The sequence below is a fragment of the Leptosomus discolor genome, chromosome 6, assembly GCF_034619465.1.
Source record: "Leptosomus discolor isolate bLepDis1 chromosome 6, bLepDis1.hap2, whole genome shotgun sequence".
Lineage (NCBI taxonomy): Eukaryota > Metazoa > Chordata > Aves > Leptosomiformes > Leptosomidae > Leptosomus > Leptosomus discolor.
In genome coordinates, this window is record NC_141396.1 from 50,819,357 (window position 1) to 50,846,523 (window position 27,167).

At 39.2% G+C, this 27,167-nt stretch overlaps 1 protein-coding gene across 2 annotated transcripts in view; it reads right to left on the reverse strand.

Annotated features, from left to right (window-relative positions):
• Positions 1-6,393: 6,393 nt before the first annotated feature.
• ZNF438 (zinc finger protein 438) overlaps positions 6,394-27,167 on the reverse strand; it is a 52,656-nt gene continuing 31,882 nt past the window's right edge. Inside the window, exons 4-6 of one of the 2 annotated variants that reach the window (XM_009955015.2) lie at positions 18,839-18,943; positions 12,323-14,171; positions 6,394-10,708 (exon numbers count right to left, since the gene is read on the reverse strand). In XM_009955015.2, the coding sequence (XP_009953317.2) occupies positions 10,099-10,708; positions 12,323-14,171; positions 18,839-18,943 (2,564 nt within the window). In that variant the 3' untranslated portion in view covers positions 6,394-10,098. Of the gene's footprint in view, positions 10,709-12,322; positions 14,172-17,626; positions 17,656-18,838; positions 18,944-27,167 lie in introns of those variants that run through there. The other variant, XM_086466762.1, reaches the window with a different exon arrangement.

Below are 27,167 nucleotides of genomic sequence, written 5' to 3' on the forward strand. Positions count from 1 at the left end.
CACCATGGCCTCGGCCCACGCTGCGCCCCGGCCCTGGCGGAACAGCAGAGCAAATGGGGTCCCGTGCAGGTGCAGCCCCCTGTTACGGGGGAAAGGCAGAGGCTGGGGACAGGGGAGCACGAGGCACAGGAGGCGACACGCCTGGCTCTCCGCTTGGCTTACCTGGGAGCAGGCAAGCCGAGATGCATGGCGACCTTGGCCCCTCCGAATGAATCTCACTCCTGAGACACATTAGCCTTTTGCGGTCTATGAAAGTGTTTCCAATATATAATATTAATATTCCACTGGTTGAAATATGGAGCCGCTCACAGTTCTCTCTCCCACCCAATTACAATTCTGGCCGTTAGCACAGCAAGCTATTAAAACCAAGTTAAAGAAGGAAGGTGTCTGCATTTACCATGCTACTTTATTTCTCAGAAGCTGGGCGTTCAGAAATAAACTAATCACTTCCATTTGACAGCGAGCAAAACACTATTTGCCATGTTGTCTGAAAGCCTTGAGAAGGATTTGGATATATTTAAAGGTTTATTAAAATAGCGACAGAGTTTGCCTTCACAGAGCAAGGGTGCTGAATGGCTGTGCTGAATTGACTCCAATGTGTATTAAAACCAACAGTGACATAATGAGGGGCAGGAAACTTGAGAGGTGAAAAGGTGAATGGCAAGAGACTTAAGGCTTCATTATAATGGCACTTGTTTTGTTTTGTTTTGTTTTTAAACTGGAGACTTCTGTCACTGTAAACTGAAGATTCAATCGCTTTGCAGACTTAGCAGTGATTAAAGTTGTAGCATCTATTCTCCACAGCAAAGCACTGCTATGGCATTACTGCAAATAAAAGAATACTGCTAACAACGCTGCACAGAGAACCAAGCAATGACTCCAAGTGACTAACTTTGTACCTGCACCTCTCCCCTGCCTCAGGGAGAACTTCTCAGTCCTCCAGAGCTAAAAGATCTAACATTTTCTTCTGGCTCGAAAGTTCTTCTTAATTATACTGCAGTTTCATCACAGCAGTTGAACAGCAAGTCTACTCTATCATAAATTTTATCTGAAAGAAGTTACTTACACTCAGATAGGGATTTTTTGTTTATTTTTTCTCAAGGCTTCATTACGCTGTGTTCACAGTTCTCTCCCTTTTTTATTTGTTCAGCCTGGTGTTTTTGAAACTCACTGCCACATCTTAGGTACTCCAAAAAGATTTTGACTACGAACAAACACCTACATTTTCTTTTAAGTGAGAATGAATCCTAATAACGTCATGAGCTAGGAAGCTTTCAACCCGAGAACACTTTTCCATGCCTCATAGCACGAGTATCTCCTAAAACAAAACCTTACTCAATGCTAAGTAAACAATAATGCACTTCCCCCCTCTTAAATTTAACTTGTGGATTTATCATCTTACTTTCCTTGGACACAACCACAAAAGGGGAATTATTTTTCACAGCTGACAGTGGCAATGCAAAGCCCGGGAGGCAGAGAGCCCCGGAGACCTGACAGACTGCTTGAACTGTGCCTGAAAAATGCGATTCATCTGAACGCTGCAGAGAGAAGGGGGCAAAGAAAAGGATGAGGCTAATTGGTTCTGACTATAAAAGTCAGATCTCAGTTTTCTCTAGAGATGCACATTGCAGGAAACACTATTAGTGAACCTGGATCCCTTTTAAAAGGGCTAATTTAATCAAGTGCTACAATAATTTAAGAATATGACACTGCTAGGAGATCTACATATAATACTTGACAGTAAAAACTATCAAATGTTTGTCATTACATGACACTGAATGAACCATTTGGGAGAAAGAAGATAGGTATCAGTGGTAGCCAAAGGGAGTGGTCTCGCATACAATAAAGCTTTGGAATAGCCAATTCGTGGTGCACAAATTCAAACCCAGACCCTATCTACTATGCACAACATGAGGACAGGAGACAAATGCTCAAAGAACAAAGGTTCTACCTACCAGGAAGGTAAGGGAACGATTTATTATCAAGTGACAGATAGAACGCCTTTGGTGTCAAAATACCCTCTCGTGCCGCACACGATGCTACGTGTTTATGAACGCGAACTCTCGGCCGCAATGAGGAGCTTTTGCTGAGCAGCATCCCCAGGACAGCTGGCCGAGGCATAGCCGGAGGCTCCCATCACGCTTGAGGTGAGCAGGTACAGACACCGCATCAGATTTACCCTGCCTTCTTCCTCTGCCCACGCCTGGAGCTTTCAGACGGATCCTCTAAGGGCCTCAGGCTTCTCATTTTTTTCAATCTCTCACCTTACATAAGCACTTCATTTATCAGAAAGAAAGGGGAAAAATCCATTCAGTGTTGAAATAGACTGCCACCTGCATTGCTTCCTAATGTAAGCAAATCCCAGCAGAAAGGTTTAGCACCAGACTTTTCTGCTGGACCAATAAATCACTCTCAGAAATATCATTTAAACCCTACATGTGGTGTTAACCAGCAGGAGTAGCACGTTTCTTTAAGAGAAATTCCAACAATTCAATAATTAATCCAATTTCCTAGAAGAACTCAGGTGGCCACTGCGTATGTATCTCAGGGTTCAGATCAGCCGCAGATATGTTAGCAATTTAATAATGACACCGTTACTGCATTTTAGCAAAAGAAAAAGTAACTGGAATACACTGTATAGCGTGACACTAACAGACAAGCTAAAAACGTTCCACACTTAATCCTTTTATAATTTTGTGTGTGATCATGCATGCATGCATGCATAGACACACTGGAAATGCTGCTCTTGAAAGACATGAGACTATTAACTGTGCAGACATCGCTGTTGTTCCTCGAGTGCCGGTATCCCATCCATTTATCAGCCCAGCTGTCTCACAAGGTAAAAATAAAATGGTGCTTTAACAGGCTGCAATCGACTGATGAAGCATGGCTGGGCTCTGCTGTGCTATACTCCAGAGAGTCTAAAAAGCGGATTAGGAGACAGCACTCAAACCAGCAGAAAACCCAAATTCTTTCCTGGAAAACTTCCTCTCCAATTATTCATAAAAGAGAACAAAAATAAGTGAGCTTCCAACCAACCTGTACCACTTCTCTTATTTTATAGTTCACTGCAATTTCTTTTAATTAATTTGCACAATTTAAATTGCCTGAATTCTAGAGCTGGTCTCCTTTAAAAAAAAGTCTTCTTGCAAACTTTGATTAGCTGCATAGAAAAGACAGCAGATGACTTTAAATGGCACGAAGGTGGATTTATTGGCAAGAGTGTCAGGTTTGCACTTAGCAAGGAATTGGCAGATAGCAGAAAATGGCTGGACAGGATTCAAACTCCAAGGACTCTGAGCTCAAAAAGGATTTATTTGAATAGCAAAGTATAGCAGTGTATTAACTTCAGTTAAAATTAATAAAAGCTTTTAACTGAAAACATGAAGAAATTAAACTTCCAGTGAAAAGCAACTGCATTGTTTCAAAGGTATGGTCGCAGGGATATTTACTGCTTTCCTCCCCCACTGTGTCATTTATTGCTTCTAGCAACAGGAAGGTTTATTGATCTCCTTGATCGGGTGTATGTTCAAAAGTCAGATAAAACCTGATGCTGCACAAAATTACTCAGCATACAGCAAATAAAACGCTTTCTTTTCGTCCTGAATCAACTGTAGAAAAAAGCAGTATATTCATTGCATGTGAAAGGCACAGAGCCTGAAGTCCCAGAAAACAGAGTAGGCAAAGGAGTGCAAGCTGCTTCATGCAGCTTGGCAAGAGGCTTGGCCATGGTCTACAACAAAATCGACAGGTTTTTGTGCCAAAGTTCTCACTACTGAAGGATCACCAGCTGAAAACTGTAACTTTATTTGAGTTTGGGGGATTTTTTGGTCCCAATTTTTCTGTTTTCTTTACAAATATCATAAAATAGCTTATGGCAGTGTTTAAAGTAGTAGCTACCATACTGAAGCCTCATTTACGCTTGTGACTTCACCACTGGTGATGGACTAGTGGGAACAGCAACTGAAATGACTTCCAAAAAGCCCATCATTGCTCTGCTCCTGGGCTGGTGCTAAGCCCTGCTTCGTGTGGGAGGCTGGCCCAGCTGGCCTGCGAGGTCCCCCGCAAGCAATGTTTTCGTGAAACATTCCGCAAAACAGCATTCACAAACACTCGATCCCAGGCTTTCGGCTAGTAGCAAAGACGCCAGACACAATGCTGACTTTGTTGAATCAGACATTTATAAATTGCATTCAGCCCGAACAGCTCACAGAGCAAAAGGCAGGGTGGCTAGAAAGAAAAACAGAAAAAGCAATCTTAAAAGCAAAAAGAGGAAAGGAGAGGGGGAGGAAAGAAAGGAAAGGAGAGGGGGAGGAAAGAAAGGAAAGGAGAGGGGGAGGAAAGAAAGGAAAGGAGAGGGGGAGGAAAGAAAGGAAAGGAGAGGGGGAGGAAAGAAAGGAAAGGAGAGGGGGAGGAAAGAAAGGAAAGGAGAGGGGGAGGAAAGAAAGGAAAGGAGAGGGGGAGGAAAGAAAGGAAAGGAGAGGGGGAGGAAAGAAAGGAAAGGAGAGGGGGAGGAAAGAAAGGAAAGGAGAGGGGGAGGAAAGAAAGGAAAGGAGAGGGGGAGGAAAGAAAGGAAAGGAGAGGGGGAGGAAAGAAAGGAAAGGAGAGGGGGAGGAAAGAAGAGGAAAATGGGATCTCAGTCACAGTGTCTCTGAATTGCTGCTTTATACCACCACATCTGTGTGAGACACTTATGGAACTTCTGCGATTCTGTTCTATGACTCTAACCAGCTGATGGGACATTCTAGTCTTTTACAACAGCACATAAAGACCCCAAATCACACTTAACAGCTTTTTTTCTTACAGCAACAGTTTACTTTTTTTTTCCTACTACTTACCAGGGTTGCATCTGCAGGAAACAGAGTGAGATGTTTTCCTATTTTCTAAGTACAGATGCAGCATTTGATTTCACTTTTATGGACTAAAGCTAAAAGAGGCTTTCCTCAGAAAACTGAAAGACTACATTTCAAGTCTGGCAGCAGCTGGTCTCAGCAGCCCTCATGTGGCTCACCTAACTACAAGCGTGCAACCGAGACACCAAAAGAAGAGGACATTCCCAAAGCCAGCTTTGCCATTGGGTAGAGCTCGTGCCCAGGGAAGCCGACGGTGCACCAGACTGACGTGCCTCACGTGGAAGCAGACTCTGTAGCCATGTAGCCACAGGGGGTGGAAGGGAGAAGCTTAGACGAAGGCTACAGGACACTTCCACATACACAGGCCATCAAAGGCTAGTCGTACTGAAGCTTTACCTTATATTCAGTAAGTTGTGCCAACCTTCATCACCATCACTTCCTTCACACACTTCTTCCCCTTTCCTCCACTGAATTATGCTGCAAGTCCCCTAGAAAGTGAGTACCTACATGCCTTAGACCATGATCTGGACTGGCAGAACAGCAGAAATATTTAACAAAATTCAAGTCAAAGAGAAGGTATGGACATTTTTTTTATTCTTACTCCCCTTGGCCACTCTAAGTAACTGGATAAGAACAAACTGTTCACACCTGCCGGTAGAAGACCTATCATCTATAAATTCCATCTACAGCAGTGTAATTGTGCAGAGAAATCCACATATGGGACAGTTTGCTTATGTATCTCTTTCCAATAGAATTTTCTTTTCACTGATTCCATCTGTTATTCTAGACTAAAATTGGAAGTTTCTGCAAAATAACTTCAGAATAATGTTTCTGGATTTGTCAGCAGAAGAAATCATGATTCATCCCTCATTTCTAATGCTTACATGGAAAAGCCAGTAAAAGGCAAAAAAAAATGGAAGGGAGAAAGCTTCCTTTGTACCCAACAGCACCAGACCCATCACACTTTAGAACACTATTCGTGCTACTACACCAATAAAACTGTCAAACACAGCACAAGTAGAGAAGTATGCTATCGTCATTTCTTAGGGTTTCTTGAACTATTGTCAATAAGGTATTAGAAATTCACTCAAGTCTGAAAACCAAGTTATTTTTACACTCAAATTTGCAGTTTCTACTTTGGCCCTGCAGAACGGTCAGCCACATAAAGTCATACACTGAAGCCCAAATCTTGCATGTTGCCGCACACTGTGCATGTGTATGTAGGGCCACCAAGACCATTTTGATTCCATGGACGTGTCTGCCTGTACAGAGAAAGGAAGTAAACATGTTTTTTCCTGAAACTTGCTTGCAGGCTCAGGTCTTCTCCAGTATTCCTAACCAAGAAAAATTATGGCAATTTAATAAAACGTGGAGAAAATCCTACAATGTGACAGATCAGCTATAAAAGCACACACTGAAATGAGGACAACCTTTAAGCCATCAGAATTTCCTTCATGAGACCAAATTTATCCTGTGTCATACTCAGCACGCAGAGATTTTCATTTTTCAAAGCAATAAGGAATTTGACAAGTAAACCTACTACAGTTAATAGCATTTTAATCTTTATGCATAATAATCAGAAACCTACATTGTACAGGTTTGATAATAATAACTGACAGCTGAATTTGAAGTATACATTTCATTCCCAAATAGATGCGCATGTAGGTGGATGTGTTGTAGAAATATAATACACTACACGGCTGAGCCTAGATAAGCTGGTGATTCTCAAACGTCAGCATCATCTGCACAAAGTTAGGGCTGAAATCTGCTCTCTTAAATACCTGTTCATCCTTCTTATGACAGTTTCTCTAAAGAGCTCAGTGAATAGCAGATAAAATAAGTATCTAATGAGGTATGACAGCAACTCTGGTGGAGCTAAACAGCAGAGATCTAAATTCTAATAAATAAATGAAGTAAAAAATTTAATGCCAGCAACTATGTCAAGTTAGCCATAGGAAACTGTAGCTCGGCAGCTGGAGAAGGGCAATACTCTGCAAGCCAGAGAAGCAATGGAACTCCTCCAGCTTTGATTATTTATGGTGTGATGATGAAGGAACAACTTTCCATGTGAGGAACAGCTTTAAAGCTGAAACAGAGATTTAATGAAAAATCAGAGGGGAACAAAACTACAGCTACAAACCCAGTAACATTCATTTTAACAATTTAAAAATACAACTTATGTGCAAAACCAGATGTTAACTTGTCCAGCTTCAAGGTAAACAGCAAGCTGTATTCATAACAACCCTTCCGCAGAACAGCAAATGCGTTATTGAATGTTGCTGTAAATAAGGCTCACTTCATACCTCCAAATGTTATCAAAATGAACACGAACGCAAAACAAACACATTTTAAACAAAGGACACATCTGTACTTAATGCAAAGCTATTTTCAAAAATCCCAACCTTTCATAATCTACCACAATCGTAACAGCCTGAAACATAAGAACGCTTTCAGGCTCAGAAAAAAAGGCTTCTAATTTTAAACATTTATGAGGACACCGAGAAATGGCTGAGAACCATACTTTAAAACATGTTTAAATTGCTGAAAGCTGAGACCCCGTTACCCATTTGGCCTGGACTAAGGAAAGGAAGAGAAGTGCAGAAATATGATGAAAAGACTGTACACGAAAATTTCCATCAAAAAAACCATGCAGCCCACTCCCTCATCCCAAACCTCCTTCCTCCCATCATCATTGCACCTCCCTCTCTTTTTACACGAAATGAAAGGGAGTGACTCTTCTTGCCTGATGACTACCACCAAACAACTCATCTACATCACGGGCTCTGACACACCACCTTTTTCAACAAACACTTTTTGAAGGACAACTCTGCCATCGTTGGTGCTGTTCTGAACACGAGGGGCTCCGTCTCAGAGCTGCATTCATTTCAGCTCATTTTACACCACACCAAGGGACGGCAGATTGTGCAAGAAAGGTGATTTAATGTCCGCTGTAAATAATGAACATGACCAAACCTTTTTAATGTTCTCTGTCCAACTCTTAAAATGCATGCTTTACACTGGGAATGAACTTCCCTTTGATATATTATAACTATGTGAAGGAGGGATTGTTCTCACATTTCTGTTTCGGGGAAAACACAGAGCTGTTTGATTTTGAAAGTTAAAGGATTAAGCTGGGGTAAAAAATGCTTCTAAATGCAAACACACTCTACTGAGTTGAATACAGTCTCAGTTTGATATGAAACACTGACTTTAAAGTTAGCTATTCTTTTCCAAATACGCCATACATTCTCCTCCATCTACCTAGTGAAAATAAATATGAATATATTGTAGGTATTGTAGGTATTAAAAGATGGGTGTGTCAAGAATAAGAACAAGTAGTATTTTAAAAGTATTCCAGCATACAAAAGTAATATACGAAAGCAAAGAAACAACCACAAATATGTACTTACAGCAACAGATAGCTTTGAAAATCCACAGGGATTCTTCCACCTTAACAAGCACCTGTACAGTTCTATGAGCACTTTCTCTTTTTCTTTTATTTTTCTTGGCTCCAGTCTTATAGTTCAACTCCAGGGCAAAGCACCATATGACAAAAATTAAATTCAAAACTAACAGCTCATCAAAATTGCCTTTACTGTTTAAAACCAAAACACATACACAAAAGATTGCAACAGCTTCTGGAATCCCACTCAGAAAACCCAACATTTTTAGACCTCTTCTCATGTTCTCATCACGACAACTTTTGCAAAACATTGAAAGGCAACCCAGGACATTTTAGGAATGACTCTTTCATCATTGCAATCCCTCAATTACAGTTTGACCACAAGAAGAAATGAATATAGTATTACTGTAGAGACAGTACCGGTGTATTTTTCAGTTTGCCCTCTGGTGTGCTCTGACTTCTGCTGAACAGTGATATAGCAATTTCTTACACTGTCTCCATTATTGCTCCCCAAATAATTCAGAGGTACATAAGGCTTTAAGTAACAGCAGTTTAAATACCAGTTTCAAACTAGATTCAATGGCTTCAATGACCTTTCCATCAAATCTGAGCTCCGAAACTCCATCTCTTTACCGCCTGAGCTGACCTGCCCCCTTGGAGATGTGCTGAATCGGTCACTTACCATGCCTGCTCTGGAGCAGGGGGACACAAACGCACTGCTCCTGCACTACAGGCTGCTACAGCTTTGCATCCTGGTAAGGTACCTGTGACTGGCTCCTGATACTGGAAAGTTAAGGTGCTTCATGCAGTTCCTCTAGTACAGTAAATCTAGCAACACAAGTGAAAAAACCTCACTACCTGTACCACAGACTTCGAAGCGAAGGAACAATTCCCTTTAAAGCCACAGACTGGGTGAGCTGCAGAGGCACAAAAGCTGTATACCAAGAGCGTGAAAGGCAGAGTGCTAATGCTGTTGGCAGCATTAGTGCTGTTGTCACAGGAGGTGCAAGGAATATGCTAAAAGTTCACTGTGAAACATGCAGTCTATTGCAGAATGTCAAACTTCCCAGGAGTAACCAAGTCAGATTACTATTTTTAAAAGAAACTTGGTTGTTTTTTTTTTTTCCATAAAGCAGTCAAGCTTTGAGGGTTCCATCTTCATAGGTGGCAACTAACTCGCCTTCAACCTAAAGAGCTACAGGCAAAGAAATATGTGTAAATTTTTCACTTTAAAAATCCAAATATCCTTGCTGTTACCAGGACAGAATATAACACCTGAAAGACCTGCCAATAACAAACCTGCAAGCAATGACACTGAAATCAAGAAAACAATAATCAAAAGCTCTTGAATTATAGATCATAAAGCTCCTGAATGCCGGCTGCATGTATGCACATTTGAATGATCCAGAGAACTGCAGGAAAATATATATTTACCATAAAGTCTGGAAGTACAGTTGGGACTGAAATTACTGAAATTACACTTCCAGTCTGGTTCATCATTCCATTTGAGACTCAGATTACTTCATACAAACTGATTTCTGTGTGTATAGCATAATTTAACTTGAAAATCTTTTTCCTTAATGTTAACCACTAGTATAGAGTATTTACTCGAAGTACAGTGTTTCATATCAGCTTGCATGTACTCATCTGGAACGATACTGGATAAATAGACTTTCTATTTAACAAAATAAAGGTTACCATAACTTAAAACCAACCCCCAACAAACCCAGCAAACAAACATCCGAACTGATACATCTCTTGAGTTAGCTTAACAACAGAGCAAAAAACATAAACAATTTGGTAAGTTAGTTGATGTTTTTCAGAGCATCGTAGAACTGATCTTCAATATTCACCATTATTAGAAAGTTCAATAATTCCTTGTTTTGATAACAAACTAAAAATTGTCCATAAAGTGGAAGGGTCTTCACAGTTATGATGACTCTGCCAATGAGTACAAAGATCCTCTTTTCTTCCAAATAACTGTTTGCACAAAATGCAGTTATAGCCTGCTTTAGACCAAATTTCTATTTTTTTGCTTGGCGCACTAAAACCTACATTCTGCATCTCCTTGGCTGCTTCACCGCTTCCTGACTGAGTTAGCTCACTTTTAGGTAACATATCAACATTAGTTTGACGGTGAAAGTGTATCTGCCTTTTCAGTTTTGGAAAAGCATAAAACTCCTCATGGCCACTGCATTTTGCTAAATGTCTTCTCTCATTGCGCTGTCTCCAGAAGGGGGTTGTGTGTTTGATCAGATCCCCCTTAGCTCCTCTATTTCCTTGCAAAACCCCTTCCTTTACTCTTCCCTGGATCTCTTCTCCATGAGAGCACAGTAAGTGAAACTTCATTTCACCAAAAGACTGGGCAACAAGCTGGCATCGACCACATTTGATCTGTAATTTCACTTCTCCTGGGTTATGGAATAGGTCCTCAAAATTGCATTTATTTCCCCTGTTAAAAAAAGGAAATATGAACTATTTCAGTATTAGCCATGCACAAAACAGAGACGGCAATTTCTGTCCTTATAAGTTCCAAGAAGAGATGACATTCAAAAAACACTCTTTTAATTAAAAACACACACAGCTGCTACAGTATCTAACTTATTTGGAACAGAAAAAGAAATAACAAGGCTGATTAGGAAACAACTGCAATCAAATGCTATTGGACACTGCCGAGTTTAAGAATCGCCCCCAAAATTAGCCTTGGTAGAAACAAATTTTTAACAACACTAACCTTTTAATAAAAGGTTAATAATGGCTTTTTAAAGTTCCCAATTCAGTGAGGTCAATCCAAATACTTCTAGCTCTGTGCTAGAAAAGTGAAAATGAGTATTGCCGGTAGCACACTACTAAGTGAAACAAACTTGTTTACATTGAGTGATCTAAGGTCAATTCAAGGCAAAATTACATGTCCCACCCCCCTACTCCATGATGGAAACAATGAAACATCAATGTTTGGGTTTTTTTCCCCTAAAAGTTTGTAACATAGTTTTAAAACGTTTAAATAGCTAATTTACAACTGGACAGCCCCTCTCATTGATTTTGGACAGCTCTGCAGTACAACGGGAACAGATACACGCAGAGCTAGCAAGTCCCTGGTTTAAGTCAAGCTTATCAAAAGAAGATCTCCACAGAAACCTCCTCTCAACGTCTATAAAAAGGACCACATAATACTGTGTATTTATACACATTACACAGATCACCCAACAAAACAGATAACCTGAATGATTCATTGTACGATGGCTGGTAAGGCTGAAAGAGAAGAGCTGGTGTTTCTCAGGTTCAATACCTTAAAAATTTCTAACCAATGCCCCAGTGAGTGGAGCTATGCAAAGCAAAACGTGTAAAACTGAACTGTAGTGTTGTACTGAGGTGTCAGGTTAAAGCGCTGAGCTTAAAGTGCACTTCAAGGAAAGAAAATACACAGTGGAACAAACAAAAAGCCAACTTCCGTACCATGTCAGGAAATTTCACCTCAAAATCATAATATGGAGATAAAAGAATGTTCTATCCATCTTAACATGGTAAACATTAGCTTTTCTATTTGGCTAAGTGAGTACAAAACCAGCAGTAATCAATGCACAAGACAGATTAGCTCACAGCACTCCAGAGAAGGAAATGGGATAATGATATTTAATAGGGTAAACAAACTACAAGCTAATACTGAAATGTGAATTGCTTTTCACTTATTGCAGTTGGTTCACTTACCTTCTGGGGAAAATCCCAAAATGGGTAGGACACAGAAGACAGTGCAGATTAACAGAAAAAGAGTGAGCTGTGAGAAATCAACTGACCAAAACAGCTCCACTGGCAGTATACTGGGTATTACTAGAATACATATAAAATTACTTTGGATATTCAAGTGTCAGTAATCATTTATATTCAATAAATCTGCTAAAGTGTACCGGAAGGTCTGACTAGATTCCTTACGAAAATATTTAAGCCATTAGGAATCTCACTAGGGTGGAATAAAAAGCAAAAATTTTCATAATGGTGATGTTCATGAATTTCCACTGACAACCTGAAATCCTGTTTTCACTAGTATTTAATTAGTGAAAACGCTCACCTCTCTGTTGCTTCTTCTGCCTCTTTTGTATTTGTGCCTCTCTTCTTTAAAGCATCTTGCAGCTGCTGATCACTAGTAGAGGGCTCTGTGCTGATAACAACCCTGTGCACTTCTCTGAGGTGGCCAAAATACACTTTTGCATGGCCAAAAACTTTAGCGCAGAATTCACAGCACACAAGCTTTTTAGGTTTGCCTTCATTGTGATGGAGTTTCATATGTGTGCTCAGGCTTCCAGAATGAATATAGGCTTTCCGGCAAATTCGACAACTGTAAGGCCGTTTGTTTGTATGTGTGTTCATGTGGTCCTGAAGATGGTGCTTAAACTGGAATATATGGTTACAAACATGACATTTATGTGATGGCCTAGGTACGGTTGAGCATGCATTTCTACTTAAATCACTTGATTGAGCTGATGTTGCATCACTGTGCTTGTAACTTAAATATTTATTGGGAAATGAACTATTTAAAAAAATGTCTTGGTCTAAACGGTCAGGAGACGGTGCCTCTATTATTGCTGCAGAAGTCAGCGGTGCAAAAGCCTGCACAACTACCACAGGTTTTGGTCTAATACTACGGTATTTCTTTACTGCCTCTGCTTTTTTGTCTTCAGGTGGCTGAAGATCAACTTTTGCCTTCTCTCTTCCTTCTCTAAACTTACTTATGACGCATTTCCTTCGCTTGGTCTGAAAAGCCAATAAATCATCTGGGGATCTTCTTTTCCTGCCTCTTCTTAGAGAGGCTGCACTGTTCAATTTTTTAAGACTGTCGATATCCACTTTATTGGATGGAGATAATGTATTTTCTCGAATGGTTTGTTTGGGGACTTGCGTAAATGATACAGCTGACCGCTTATCAGATGCTTTAGCAGGAATATGACAAGTTTTCGCCAAAGCTGGTATCTTTTCACTTTCAGATCTTAATGAAGGACCAGATACATCCGTAACATTATTATTCTGCTTAGATTTACACAACACTGAATTTTTCATCCTTGAGTAAGGTAGAATAGGAAGTTTTCCTTTTGGTGCTGATGGAGTCATCTGTATTGTACTGCCAAAACCTGCCGGTGACAGGACAGCAGCAGAATTTGTGGGTTTTTCCTTTAGTGTCTCAGACGTTATGACTGACTCTTTTGTGGTTCCAGATGCTCTCTTTGCAGAGCGTAGACTTAGTTTTATGGGATTAATTGCACTTGCTGGCTTGGATAAAGAGTCTTTAACTACAGATGGTCCAGAAACATTATCATTAGCAATTTCAGTTTTGTTCACTAAAGGAGATACAGATTCCACACAGTCACTTTTCTTTACTAATGTGGCAGCTGTAATTTCAGCTGAGTCAGAGTCTGCTAGCATCGCTTGCTCAGTTGAATCTGAACTAGAATGAGTTTCAGAACAGTCTTCAGTTAAAGTAGTCATGGGACAAGTCTGTGATGAGATCAATGCTTTGGTAGGAGTCTTGTTACATGCACCCAATACAGAGATTTGTGCTGTTTTTTTGTCACTCAGCAACTTATTTCTTACAGATTGGTACCTAGGGATAGGCAGCTTTAGGTTTTCAGAAACATTTGACTGCTGGACTTGCTGTGTCAGGGCAGGGGCCATATATGGCAAGGCCAACAGAGAAAAAGTCCCCTCGTGACCAGCCACCTGCATGACAGCATAGTTTTGAGTTGGTACCACCAGTGGTTTACAACCTGCAGCTGAAATTGGTGCATTTTGCTCAGGCAAAGATGACTGAAGACAAGAAACCACTCCAGATGTCAAAATTTTTGGTACCATTTTTGGAGCAATGGTCCGAAACTGACTTTTCTTCTGAAAACTTCGTATTATATCTGAAGGGGATTTGTGTTTATCTGTAATAATAACATAAAGATGTAATATAATACACCATCTTTTTAAAAAATTACTGTATTGAAATTAACACTGCTTACAAAGGATACTATTACACACAAACTTATTGAAAGTATTTAGGTATTTAAATGACCACTAAATTATTACATTGAGAATTGCAAAAGTTGCATGGGCAAAACAAAGACACTCCCCAAAGCAATGTGCTTGAATACAGATATGCAAAAAAACGCCTCTTAATTTAATCTTAAATGGATGTTTCATTATAGGTTAGAAAGTACGTGGCATTTCAGAACAAACTGCACTTACGCTCTGGAAAAGCTGCACTAGCATGCTGGCAATATGCAGCTGGAAGAACTAACAGGGACAGGATTTAAACTCCATGATACAGAACTTTCCTGAGCACCTGTTGTGATCATCTCTCAAAGTCATGCTATCTTTCAGAGTTTCTCTAACATTTGGAGCTTGTGGGTTTTATCAGATACAGACCACAGCCCACCTGATGAAGCCTAACAAATTACTGCTAGAAAACAATATGCAATTTATTTGCAATTATGCAAATAATGCGTAACAAAATCAAAGAGGACTTGAGAGAAGTTGCACCATTGTTAAATACCCAATCACACACATTGCTTACTGCCTTTAATGCACAACAGAACTACTGTGGTAAGACATTCAAATATTTTCTTATCAAGGTTGTAACACAAATCCTTCCTGTTTCTACTTGTGTTGGTAAATGTTGCGAATATTTTCAGTAAAGAAGACTGTGAAGATAATCAAGTAAAATAAATAGAAAGAAAAAGGTAAAAAATATAAGACATAACTTGCATTGACCAAGAGATATACGCTGACCTTCCAGACACACCATAAAAAAGGATTTGATACAGTTAACTGTACCACTACCATGTCATAGAACAGCCTCATTACCTACTCCCAAATTCAACTACTGATGCTTCCAGTTCACAAAAACTGGGATAGGGTTTCTGAAAATAAAAGAATTCCCAACAATCTCAACCACTGAAAACTCAACTGCAAAGATCTCAAGCAGAAAGGCAATTTGGGAAGGCAACAATGTAAGGAAAACATCATTTTGAGAGAGGAATCACACTTGAATAGAACATGTAAAAGTGAATGCTGGGACCTGGAAATAATGCAGTAAAGTAATTCCACAGGGAAGCTTCCATTCCTTGCCATTTTAAAGCCTGTATTAAAACCACATTTATACATGGCTACGGACTTAAAAGAGGTAACGGTGAGTTACTACCAACACTGGAAACTAAGTTTATCTTAATCCTGGATATTCTTCTCAGACATCACACACTTTGCAACATGCACTGTAAGTTACAGAGCTACCATATTTCATGACCAGAACTCCTGGACAGATATACGTGCATACTCCTGGTATGCACATGTGCAGTAAATCCACCACCTTCAGGACATGCTAGATCCACTGAGCAGTCACACATAAACTGTACAGTTCATACACAGTAGGTCTGGTGCTTCTCAAAACTCTGACCTACAGCAGGTTCATACACTAATAGCTATGTAGGGCGTAGGGCATATACCTTTGATCCTTTTATTGCCACCTACAGCATCAAACCCCAAACCTATTATGCACCTTCTTGATCCTCCAATTAAGTGAAACCACTGCGCACCACCATAACTTTCCTTCTGCTCAATGTCTGTAGAGATGTCCAGAATTTCTAGATATTCTGTGAGGAGTGGGCTACTGTACATATGTGAAACCTACACAAATATAAAGAGATCCCTATACACAGGGATAACTCCAGGCCTACAGAGTTCAAACAACATGGAAAAAGCAGAAACATGGTAAGTTTAAAAGTCTGTTTCCCTACAGCCCTTTTTGTTCTTCAAAAAGCATGTACTATTTTTCACTAAAAACTTCCACTTTTGACAATCTACAATCACTAAATATACAGAAACCTTTATCTTTGCAGCTAAGATTGCTAATAATACTCAGATTATTTTTTTTCCTGCAAGGTATCTTCTTCTTGCTGCTTTTGAGGAAACACTTTCAAGGGCTTCTGAGAAGTACAATAAAATGATTTAAAGTATTTTAATCATTAACCAAACTAGCCCTGAACTTCAATGCCAGTTACAGGTCAAACTGTACAGCTTAAATACAGTAGATGACAGGAGTGTATTTTTCTTTTAAGGGACAGAGTCTGCTCTTATTTTTTCAGATTATGCTTGCCATATACTGATATTAAAGACTTCTTCCAGATCACCTGTTATCCAGCTTGCCACAATATTCAATGTGAAGTAGTTTCCATTTTCTCTCACATTTGGCTTGTACCTCCTTTTCTGCTTCAGAATCTCATTCGTTGATTTGCATAAACTTTTTAGGAAATCCAGCACTTCAGCAGACTGCTACCTGTGCTACTTTACATCCCAAGTTATAGGACACCTGCTTTCCAACCAATGGCAGCAAATGATGTGAGGTCAGCAAAAGTCAGGAATTTTTGCTGTGGATGTGCCACCTCTACAAAAGTGCAGAAATGGCAGCCAAAGCACCACAAAAGAAAGGTTAATTTGAGGTTAGGAGGAAATATTTGTTGAAATAATGCATGACATGAGGTTTAACAATAAGCATATGCTTCTCAAATACATTGACTTGCCTATTGCAAAATTAGGCAACAAAACTACTTTTCTTTAAAGACTGTCTCTCTACATATTTTCTCAGCATTCCACAAGAAAGTATCATTCTAGAAGCCAAGACCTTCATGAACATCACCTACAAAATGTTTTTTGAAACAACGTCTGTTTAGATCAATATTCTTCTTATGCAGTTAACACAATAGTAAGCATTGACGTAACTGTTTGAGAAGGTATTTTTGTACCAATGCTCTTTTTCCAACTAGCATATTTATTTTACAAATACGTCTTCCAAGCAAGCTATGTTTGGTATCAGCCTTCAGTTCAACTTTTTTTTTTTTCTCTCCCCCCCTCCCCCAAGTATACATTAGACAGTTTAGTGAAGAAATACTCATTGCAGCGGCTCTAATAAGCAAAGTATACTCAACCCTGTATTTCCCTCTCATCCAACACATCTGCTGTAGTTAAGCAGCTTAACCAGTGACTAAATATAGAGACAGGCTAGATGCAGGCTAGCAGTCTGATGATCCTTCAGTTGGTAAGATTCTGCTGTGGACTGGGAAAGCTAATCTGAAGAACTGGTGGAAGACTGTTTAGCATCTTGAATCAGGAAAAAGCAACCAGTCAATCTGAAGATCAGAGGTCCTACTGACCCCACCCAGAGCATGCAAGCATCATCAGTGACCAAAACTATTTCTTCTATTTACAATTGGTGAAAAGTTTCAACAATTTCCACACTGAGATTGCTACAGTAATTCATGTCTTTGTCACCCTGACACTGAAAGACTTGAATATGTTCTGGCTGCCTGGCTACCAGAAGGCTACTTGGAAACTTAACAGGCACCTTTCATGGCCATTCCACACCTTCTTCCAAATTATTTCTGTCACAGATTCAAAGGACTCATTTTGACTTCACAGTTGTGACCTGCGGAAAAGCCTTCATGCCTATGCAAACCCATGAAGTCTTGTACCTATAAAAAGGGGAAATTTCAGTTAAGGGAGGCTCTGCAATGGTATCTTTGAGGATAGCCCTTGGTTTTAGACAACATTCTTTCTAAAGTCAAGTCTACAGACCCTTCACTGGAAGGCAACAATTTTTATACTTTCTCTAAAATTTTCATTAAGAATAAAGGAAATTAATGTAAACATTAGATTCAATATCTGAATGATGTGAAGCTCATTTTTAACTGCTGTGTTCTCAGTCTTGCAAATAGACATGAAGTTGGGGCAACAGGTAGACACTTTTAAATAATTAAGCATAAGGTTAAATACAATGCAATTCAATCCATTTACTTTAAAAGTCTCTGTCAAAAGATTAATGGTTACCATGCTAGTACCCACAAGTATCAAATCACTCAGAAACTTGCAGAATATCATAAGCTGTTACCCCTTCTAAATAACCTTAAAATTGCATAGGACCAGACAGTGTTCCACCAATAAAAAAAAACCTCAATGATGCATCAAAGTCTCCAATATAGCCATGCTGGGAAGAGCCCTCTGGAGGAAAGAAAGTCTTCCATAGGGCTTCTGTTGATTCATGGTTCCCCTTCCTTCCTAAGTCATTAAAGTCTGGCCTACTCCAGTCTGTTCTGCCTTCTTTTTGTACCTCCTTCAGTTCGTTCCCTATGTAAAGTGTCTGGCTGAACTCAGACACTGTAGAAATCATCAGAAGAAATCTAGTTTTCCCCACTAATCTGATCATTAAAATAAACCATCAAAATGTCAGAAACCACTGTGGAACAGTGTTAATTTTTTTAAATAATCCTTGTAGGACCATCTCAGTTGTGTAGCTATATATTTGTGTATGACTGGACAAGTGACAGAAAATAACACAAAAAGGATCATTTGTTTTAAAAGGATAGTCAGAATACAGATGAAAAATTTTAATGAAGTATTTTATTAAATGCACGCTTACATTGCTGAGTCTTTTGCTGCCTATGAAAGGAAGACTATCTGTTCTAAGGGAAAGAAAAAAAATGCACAACTTTCTAACAGACAATTTCTGTCAATGACAGTTAATAATTCATTTCGCCAAATCTCCATACACACTAAATACCTGTGGATACTGTCTTTCCAGCACAAGTTTCTTGGTTTTGCTGACCCAGCATACTTTGTTGGACACAATGTTTCTCTGCAGGATTAGCATGCAAAAAAACACCACCTGCAAAAGTGCTTCAGTCAGTTATAAATAGATCCCAGGACAAAAAAAAATGCAAACCACCCCCAAAACCAACAAAACCCAGAAACAGACAATATAAAATGACAATATAAAACATTAACTTCCAGTTAATGCATTAAGCAAACTACTGCTTCTTGCTCTTTGCCATTTTTCTCTCCTCAAAAAATGTTTTAAAATCTAACATATTACACACCAAATGCAAGGTGATAGCTTAATAATTGAGTAAAGCTGGTAAATGTGGTAAACAGATGGGATGCTTTAGCTTCAGTGTCATGGCAGACAGTCAACAGCACCAAAACAAAAAGCTTAGAAAAATGAAGATACAGTAGCTTAAGTGAGGCTTTTAAATACGGTGCCTAAATTCCATGCCGATTTACACTTTCTGCAATCCCATGTAAATCAATGGAACTGCAGATAGTCCAGAAAATAGAATTTGGCCTTCTACGTTCAAAACTAGTTTTGCCACAATCCTGTACAAAGAAAGGTGGGTAATGAAGCCTACAAGTCAGGAGTGCCCAACTCCAGATGTTTTAACAATTAATTTGCAGTTTGTTCTATCTTTGCCTAATAATAACTATTTGGGTGGAAGGTTCTGGTGTATTGCCTCAGATAATTTTCTAAAATTAATTTCAACAGAAAATGCCAGCCATCCCCAGGTATGTCTGCATTTAAAAATAAAAAGAAAAGAATAATCTAGTGATACATCTGTGCATTAGACGAAGACCTTGATATTTGACACAGTAACATCTCTCTCGTCTGTGAAAAACTGCCCAAATTTGGCAAAGTTGTAAGCTCTTGGCATGTATTCAATAGATACCTTAAGCAGCTGATTTTTCCAATGATTACGTTCTATTGAACATGCTCCTGCTTCAGGTTGGGCTGGGTTTTTCCCAAAACTGTATAGCTTTAGGCCAAAACACCCAAGCTGGAACAAGGAAATGGCCTGTCTTTAACTGCTGAGCTGACAGTGTGGAAAAGAGACAAGGATATATACAGGGCGAGCAGGAAAAGGACAAGAAAACTAGAAATGAGACTTGGAAAGTGTCTAGGCGAAAGAGTCATGGTGGGATATGGGAATTAAACACAGATTTAAGATGGATAACAAACATTACTGTTACATGTGACGTGGAAAGGAGAAGCATTTAAGCCACAGGGATAACGTCCTATCTTGCATTTCTTAGCACTTGATTTTTGATTTTTTTAAAGAATAATATAGTTATGTCTACATAGGAGTCATTTTAAGCAATTTAAATTAATTATAAAATAAACAATATAACAAAGTATTCTAATGCAAGATTGGAAAATCACAGTATATCATTCACACAAACACTAAGATACAGAAACTATAAATACGTTTAGAAAACGTGTTCTGGTACACCACAGGAAGAATAAGATCAAAATAGTTTGTTAAAATGCTAAAAGGGAATATTAGACCTCTTTAAAGCTATATATAATTAATTCTGATTTGAGTGTCAAGATGCTTTGGTAGTTGTGCACTAAGCATTTTATAATTTAGAAAGGTCATCTTTGCTTTAAAGTCTGGGCAAGTTTATTACCGTAAAGGATTAGGATTATACTGCATTTCAAGAAATTCTGTGAGCAGTGGGATGCTTCCTGGATTCCTTAAATAGTCTCCAAAAGACTCCTCTTAGAAGAGAGCATTACAAAGTTACACAATAAAAATGGGTTTTTTTGACATTAACTGTACTTCATTAAAGCAGACACTCAACCTCAAAATTTCTAGTGATATTTTTCAGGGTGAGAATAAACTAAACCTTTAATAGCATAAGGAGTCATTTTGGAGATGTAACTCATACAGTAATCCAAGATCATGGGTACACAGTTCATATTTATAGAAGTTCTTCAGTTTCCTGTCTAATCCAGTCTTTTTTTTCCCTGAAACATCCTTATATTGCACTACCAACTATATACTAATATATGCCAAGTTTATATGGATCTACTCTTCAGAAAATTAGTGTCTAACATAATTTATGTGACTTCATAACTTATATTAATATATCTCTACTGTTAGGTAACTCCACTTTCTCCATTTGCAGAATTGCTTTTGTCTGTTGTTTGAAGTGTACACAGGAGTTGCTTCATTATTATGCTGTCATGTACCTGGACCTCAATAAGGCCTTTGACAGTCACCCACAACATCCTTCCCTCTAAACTGGAGAGCCAAGGATTTGACAGATGGATTAATTAATGGATGAGGAACTGGTTGGATGGTTGCATCCAGAGGGTAGTGGTCAACAGCTCAATGTCCAGACAGAGGCCAGTGATGAGTGGTGCCCCTCAGGGGTCTGTACTGGGACCAGATCTGTTTAGTATCTTCATCAATGACATAGCCAGGGGGATCGAGTGTACCCTTAGTAAGTTCACAGATGACACCAAGCTGAGTGGTGCAGTTGACACGCCTGAGGGACAGGATGCCATCCAGAGGGACCTGGACAAGCCCGAGAAGTGGGCCTGTGTGAACCTCAGGAGGTTCAACAAGGTGCAGTTCAAGGTCCTGCACCTGGGTCAGGGCAGCCCCCAATATCAATACAAGCCTGGGGGATGCAGGGGTTGAGAGCAGCCCTGCCAAGAAGGACTTGTGGGTGTTGATGGATGAAAAGCTGGACATGAGCCAGCAATGTGCGCTCACAGCCCCGAAGGACAACCATATCCTGGGCCGCATCAAGAGAAGTGTGACCAGCAGGTCAAGGGAGGTGATTCTGCCCCTCTGCTCTGGTGAGATCCCACCTGGAGTGTTGTGTCCAGCTCTGGAGTCCTCAGCACAGGAAAGACATGGATCTTCTGGAACCAGTCCAGAGGAGGGCCATGTAAACCACCAGAGGGATGGAACGGCTCTCCCATGAGGACAGGCTGAGAGTTGGGGTTGTTCAGCCTGGAGAAGAGAAGGCTCTGGGGAGACCTTATTGCGGCCTTCCAGTACTTAAAGGGGGCTTACCAAAAAGATGGGGAGGGACTTTTTATCAGAGCCTGTAGCAATAGAACAAAGGGTAATGGTTTTAAACTAAAAGAGGGGAGATTTAGACCAGACTTAAATAAGGAAGAAATTTTTTACAATGAGAGTGGTGAAAAACTGGCACGGGCTGTCTGGAGAGGTGGTAGAAGCCCCATCCCTGGAAACATTCAAGGTCGGGCTGACGGGGCTCTGAGTACCCTGATCTGGCTGAAGATGTCCCTGCTCACTGCAGGGGGGTTGGACTAGATGGCCTTTAAAGGTCCCTTCCAGCCCAAATCATTCTATGATTCTATTTAGGTTTCTTTCTGCCAATATAATCTCACCAGCATCTTGGCTCCAGTATCTCTGTCCTCAAAGAAAACCATAACATAAAACAATATGCACGCATCTGTTCAACAAAAGTTAACACATCAAGAAATCAATGCATCTAGACACTATATTATCAGCATTAGCACAAATAATAATTTAAGACATCATTTTTGATTTCTCATAGATCTAGATTTCATGTATCTCTATATTGTCCAAACACAAATACCTTTTAAATACGTATAAAATCCTGTTTCTATAGTGAATAACAAGTGGCCAAGAGCTTAGAGGTAATATTTTTGAGTTGTAACATCAAATGTATTAGCCATATGTGGGCAAATCAATATTCAAAAGCAACATCTTATATAAAATGTGGCCAATGCAAGGCTTAACACAACATCCCATAAAAAAAGCCATTTCTGTGCTACTGTATAAAGGAAGAAAGTCTTGGAAGTCTTTCCTAAAAGTCAGAACATATTATACGTAAGAGATTTTTAAACATGCTTTTGTAATGAATTTAAAATACATTTATTAGCAGATCCACTTGCTCTCTTAACACCTCTCACGCAGTGCTTGTGAACTTTAAAAGCTTTCAATCTTTTTGAAGGCACAGCCTTTCAAGTTATAAACTACTCATTTCATACTAAGGTTAACACAATTAATAGGTTTTAAGCAGATCAAAACATTTTCATATCAAGAAATGAAAAGTGACGTAAGGAGAGCTAGACATAAAGCATCTGTAATTATTAATAACTTTTTCCACTTTTACAGCTGAAGAAATCAGACACAGATTTTTCTCACTGTGGCAATACCAGAACTTGAGTTTCTGCAGATAAGTCTATGGGCTCAAGACAGTGCCTGGCCTCTGCATCCACACAAATCACTATTAAAGATGAAAACACTGGTTCTTTTCTGTTAAAGCATGGAACTTCTGTCTGAGAGAGACTCTTAGATATATCATCAAAGTCTGTGTTTGAGCTTCTATATGCCTCTACTAGTTTCAGCAACCAAGCATGCCAGACTTCAAGTGGGCATTATCTAGAACCCAAGCTGCTCTGACAGGACTCTGTTGAGTAGAATGGAAATTATCTTGGTATCACTGCAAATCCAGTGGTTTATCTTTATTGGTTTTGCCCAGTCATTCTGTTTGATAGAGGATACCATCCTTGGACATTTGTGAAGCAAGGCTTCAGTGACACAGCCACATGGGGGAACTAATTGTTCAGAAAATAGCTGAAGGGAGGTGATGGAAGCACTGGTCACACCTCACAATTCATAAACAGTCAATGGCATTGCAAATATAAATTAGATCCTTTAGAAGGTGTGGATAAACAGAAGATTCAAAAGAAGAGGTTGTAATTGGATTTTTAAAAACTATTTTCTGGGAGAACTGCCAGTTGAAATGTCTTTTAGCAAGCTTCAAGAAAGATATGGAGCTAAACAGTAATTCATTCACTGTAAAGTCAATGTAAAGTCCTTTTTAAAAGGTCTATCAAGATCATATCAACCTCGACAAAATCTTGATATGCCTAATGTAAGTGGTAATTAATAGACTTATTTTTTCCTTAAGTGCAGGATACAATAATGACCAGGTCTGCTACAACAACGAAGGCAGAATTCCTCAGAAACTATGCAGCACAAAAAGGTCAAGTAGAACCATTTTATGAATAAATCATGAAATATTTTCTGACTAGACTTTTGCTCCCCTTTCAAACAAGCTGAGAATAGAATCTATCTTCATCTTACTGAGAGTTCAACCTTCCTCCCTTCCCTCCATGGGACAGAAAACACGTACGTCTGATTGCAGTAACGGAATAACACATCTTACTCCCAAAATTTATTTTTTGCATATACTGATGTGCAAATAGAGCACAACAGAAGAGTAAAATTGCTATTCGTCTTATACAGTATCATTTTTTTTGGTGGAAATCAGAGCACTTCTTTCTGAAGAGAGCCTGTATGCAAGAGAAAACAAACAATTAATTCACCACTTTGGCTCAACAGAGCAAATATATTTTACTTGAGGCATTAAAAGCATCTCTGACTTCTGTAGTACAAACCTTGGAAAGTCCTCCCTCATTAATGACGAACAGAGGATCAGAGGATTGTCAGCCTTAGCCTGGCCTATTTTGAGTCTTCCAGTATGAATTATACACAGGGTTTATCATTCCTCAAAGAAGGGGCCGTAACACAGAACACATTGTTAAACTTACATGATAGTTGGAGAGTAGTTTCTGAGGGATTTTGTAAACAGCTCATTTCTTTTGAAAACGACCTAAGTGATCTAATTTTTAAATAGGGAATCTCTGTCCAGGGCTTTTCTTTGTTCTAGCTGTCCCCCCTTTTCCTTCTTCATGACCCAAACTTCTTCAGAAAAGGACTCTACAGCTCTGGCTGAGATACACAAGACACTGCCACCTGTAGTCAATTCCACTAAGGATTAAAACAAAAATAAAGATTAGAGAATCTCCACAGTACTTCAAGTAGATAGGTATATTTTTTTCAAAGACAGACACAGCCCTGTACAGCATAGGAAACCTAAAAGACCTTCAGGAAGACTAGTCCTGGCTAGGAAGACATTAGTTTTCAGAACATACAAAATTATCACTTGCTGCTGAACCTGAGCACAGCTAGGCCTTTCTGGCAGTAGGATGTAGCAGGAAACAATTTAAATTACAGCATCCAACTGTTTTTCCTCCCCCTGTGCATAATTACAATTATTTGCAATGCTTATTGGCACTGCTAAGCTTGCCCATGCTAGCCGCTGCATTGTTTAAAGGCTCTCAAAAGGTGGTCCTGTATGTGCTGCAAGAGAACCAACTAAATACATAGCTGGTAAGTGATACAGTACCAGTGGGCGCCAACACAGGAGGGAATATAAGCCAGGAATGCAGTCAACAGGAATGCAGGCCGGAGATGATATCCTGAACTTGCCGTGTGCCGAAATACCAGCACATTTCTAATGAAATTCACGTGTACCTGGCGTGCGCTGGCAGACAAAGGAGCCCCTTGGCGCAGAGTCCAGCAGGGGGAGTCGGGCGCCCATCACCGCTGCCTCCGGCCACTGCTGGAGCCGGGCAAGCCTAGCTGCGGCCAGGAGGCCACGCGGGGCACATTCTGTTCCTTCTGCTAAGTGCCAGCTCAGTTTAGATCTGCGACTCATGTCCACTACCCTACAGTAATTTTCCAACAACACAAATCTAAACTACTTGTCTAATAATTTTGTAGCACTAAATAAGACTCCTACTGAAAAATCCCCGACGTCATGAAATCTTTTACAGCACCGCACACAACCTCTGAACAACTTCATGACAAGTTACGTTATTATTTCAAAATATTCTACCTTTGCAAACTTTTCAGTCAGTTCTATGTTTTGTATAACTTGAGAACATCTTGAAGCAAAGCAGCTGAGCCTTCCTGTTAAAAGTAATTACTTCTATTAACCACTTAGTATCTGTAACTGCAGTACAATTCTTGCGTAAGAGACTTTTTTTAAAAAAAAAATCCTTTACTGATTTTGTGTTAATGTAGTTCACGTCCCAAATAACACGTTCCTGTTACTAAAAACATCAGTACTCATAACAGATGTTCTTCTTTGGTCAACATCTGAGAACGAAGCCCTGTTACCAATGTTATTTTCCCATCCCAAGCAATACCCTGAAATCTTTGTCAAACTTTCTTGCTTTCATCATTGCTCAGCTCATCACACAAACCATCTGCATAAATAAAGATGTAAGCATCTGCTGTATGGCAAATGGCCTCAGGGGCAGATGTTTTTATCCTTGCATTCATGTCACTGGCTTGGATACATTATTTGAACAGATGTACACAATCTGAAAGTGTCATGTCCCACAGTGAAATGTCTCCAACTGCTTTCTATCAAAGTACTTAAATAGTATTTGCACCTGCATTTATGTTAATGATATAAAGGCAGCAGGGGTTCCAGCAAAGTGCGAGTTGATGTTAAGAAACACATTTACATGCCTAATTGAAGTTTGAGATCTCCCAGCACCAAATGACCATACTAATATGGATACAAAATACGCTAAACTATCCAATGACTTTTAGGAAAAAAAAGATTTTTTAAAAAAATTAAAATGAACATACTCAAGGAGCAAAACTATGATTTCAACCTGTGACACACTTTTCTAATGAATATTTTAAAAAGGCAAAAAAGTATTAAATAGATAAACCAGGGCAGCCTTATATTTTGCACAAAAATTGTGTAAGATACAAAATTATTTTACGTTAAAATCATTTAACAAAAAAATTTGCTAAATCTGACAATGCCAAAGGTATTTCAGTTCTCTAAGGCATGCTTAGAGTATTTTACATCATTATGGAGCACTATAAAAGAATCCCAGCACTTGCTCAACAGTAAATATCAACATGAGTGTGAATGACAGAATACGATGCTTCAATGAGAATTTCATAAATCCTAGGAAAAAAATAAAATCTTAGAAGCTAAATATTTATCATTATTCAGAAAAGTGCATCTGTTTGAACATGGAGTTACAATTGCTGGTTACATAAATTATAATGACCTTTCTTTAAAATATTTTAAATTCAGAAAAATACAGATGCCATGAAGGAGTACGTATCAAATTACAGAACTGCTATTACATGACAAATGGTAGCAGAGAAGGGTTTATGTTGTCCCTCAAAGAATCTGCACTAACCATTACTTCCATACTCAACTGAAAAATAACAAGCACTTTCAAAGTATAGAAAGACTGACAAAAACACTATATTGAATGTAACTGATGGATAGGTTCTACTTCCAATACCATTTATTTTCAAGCCTTTCATTTTTAAGAAAGGTATCAATACTACAGTTGTATATAAATCACCATAAATTGCTAATAGCCTCAACATTTTCAAAGTGCCATAACACATTTAAGAAACAAGAGCGATGCTTGGTACAAG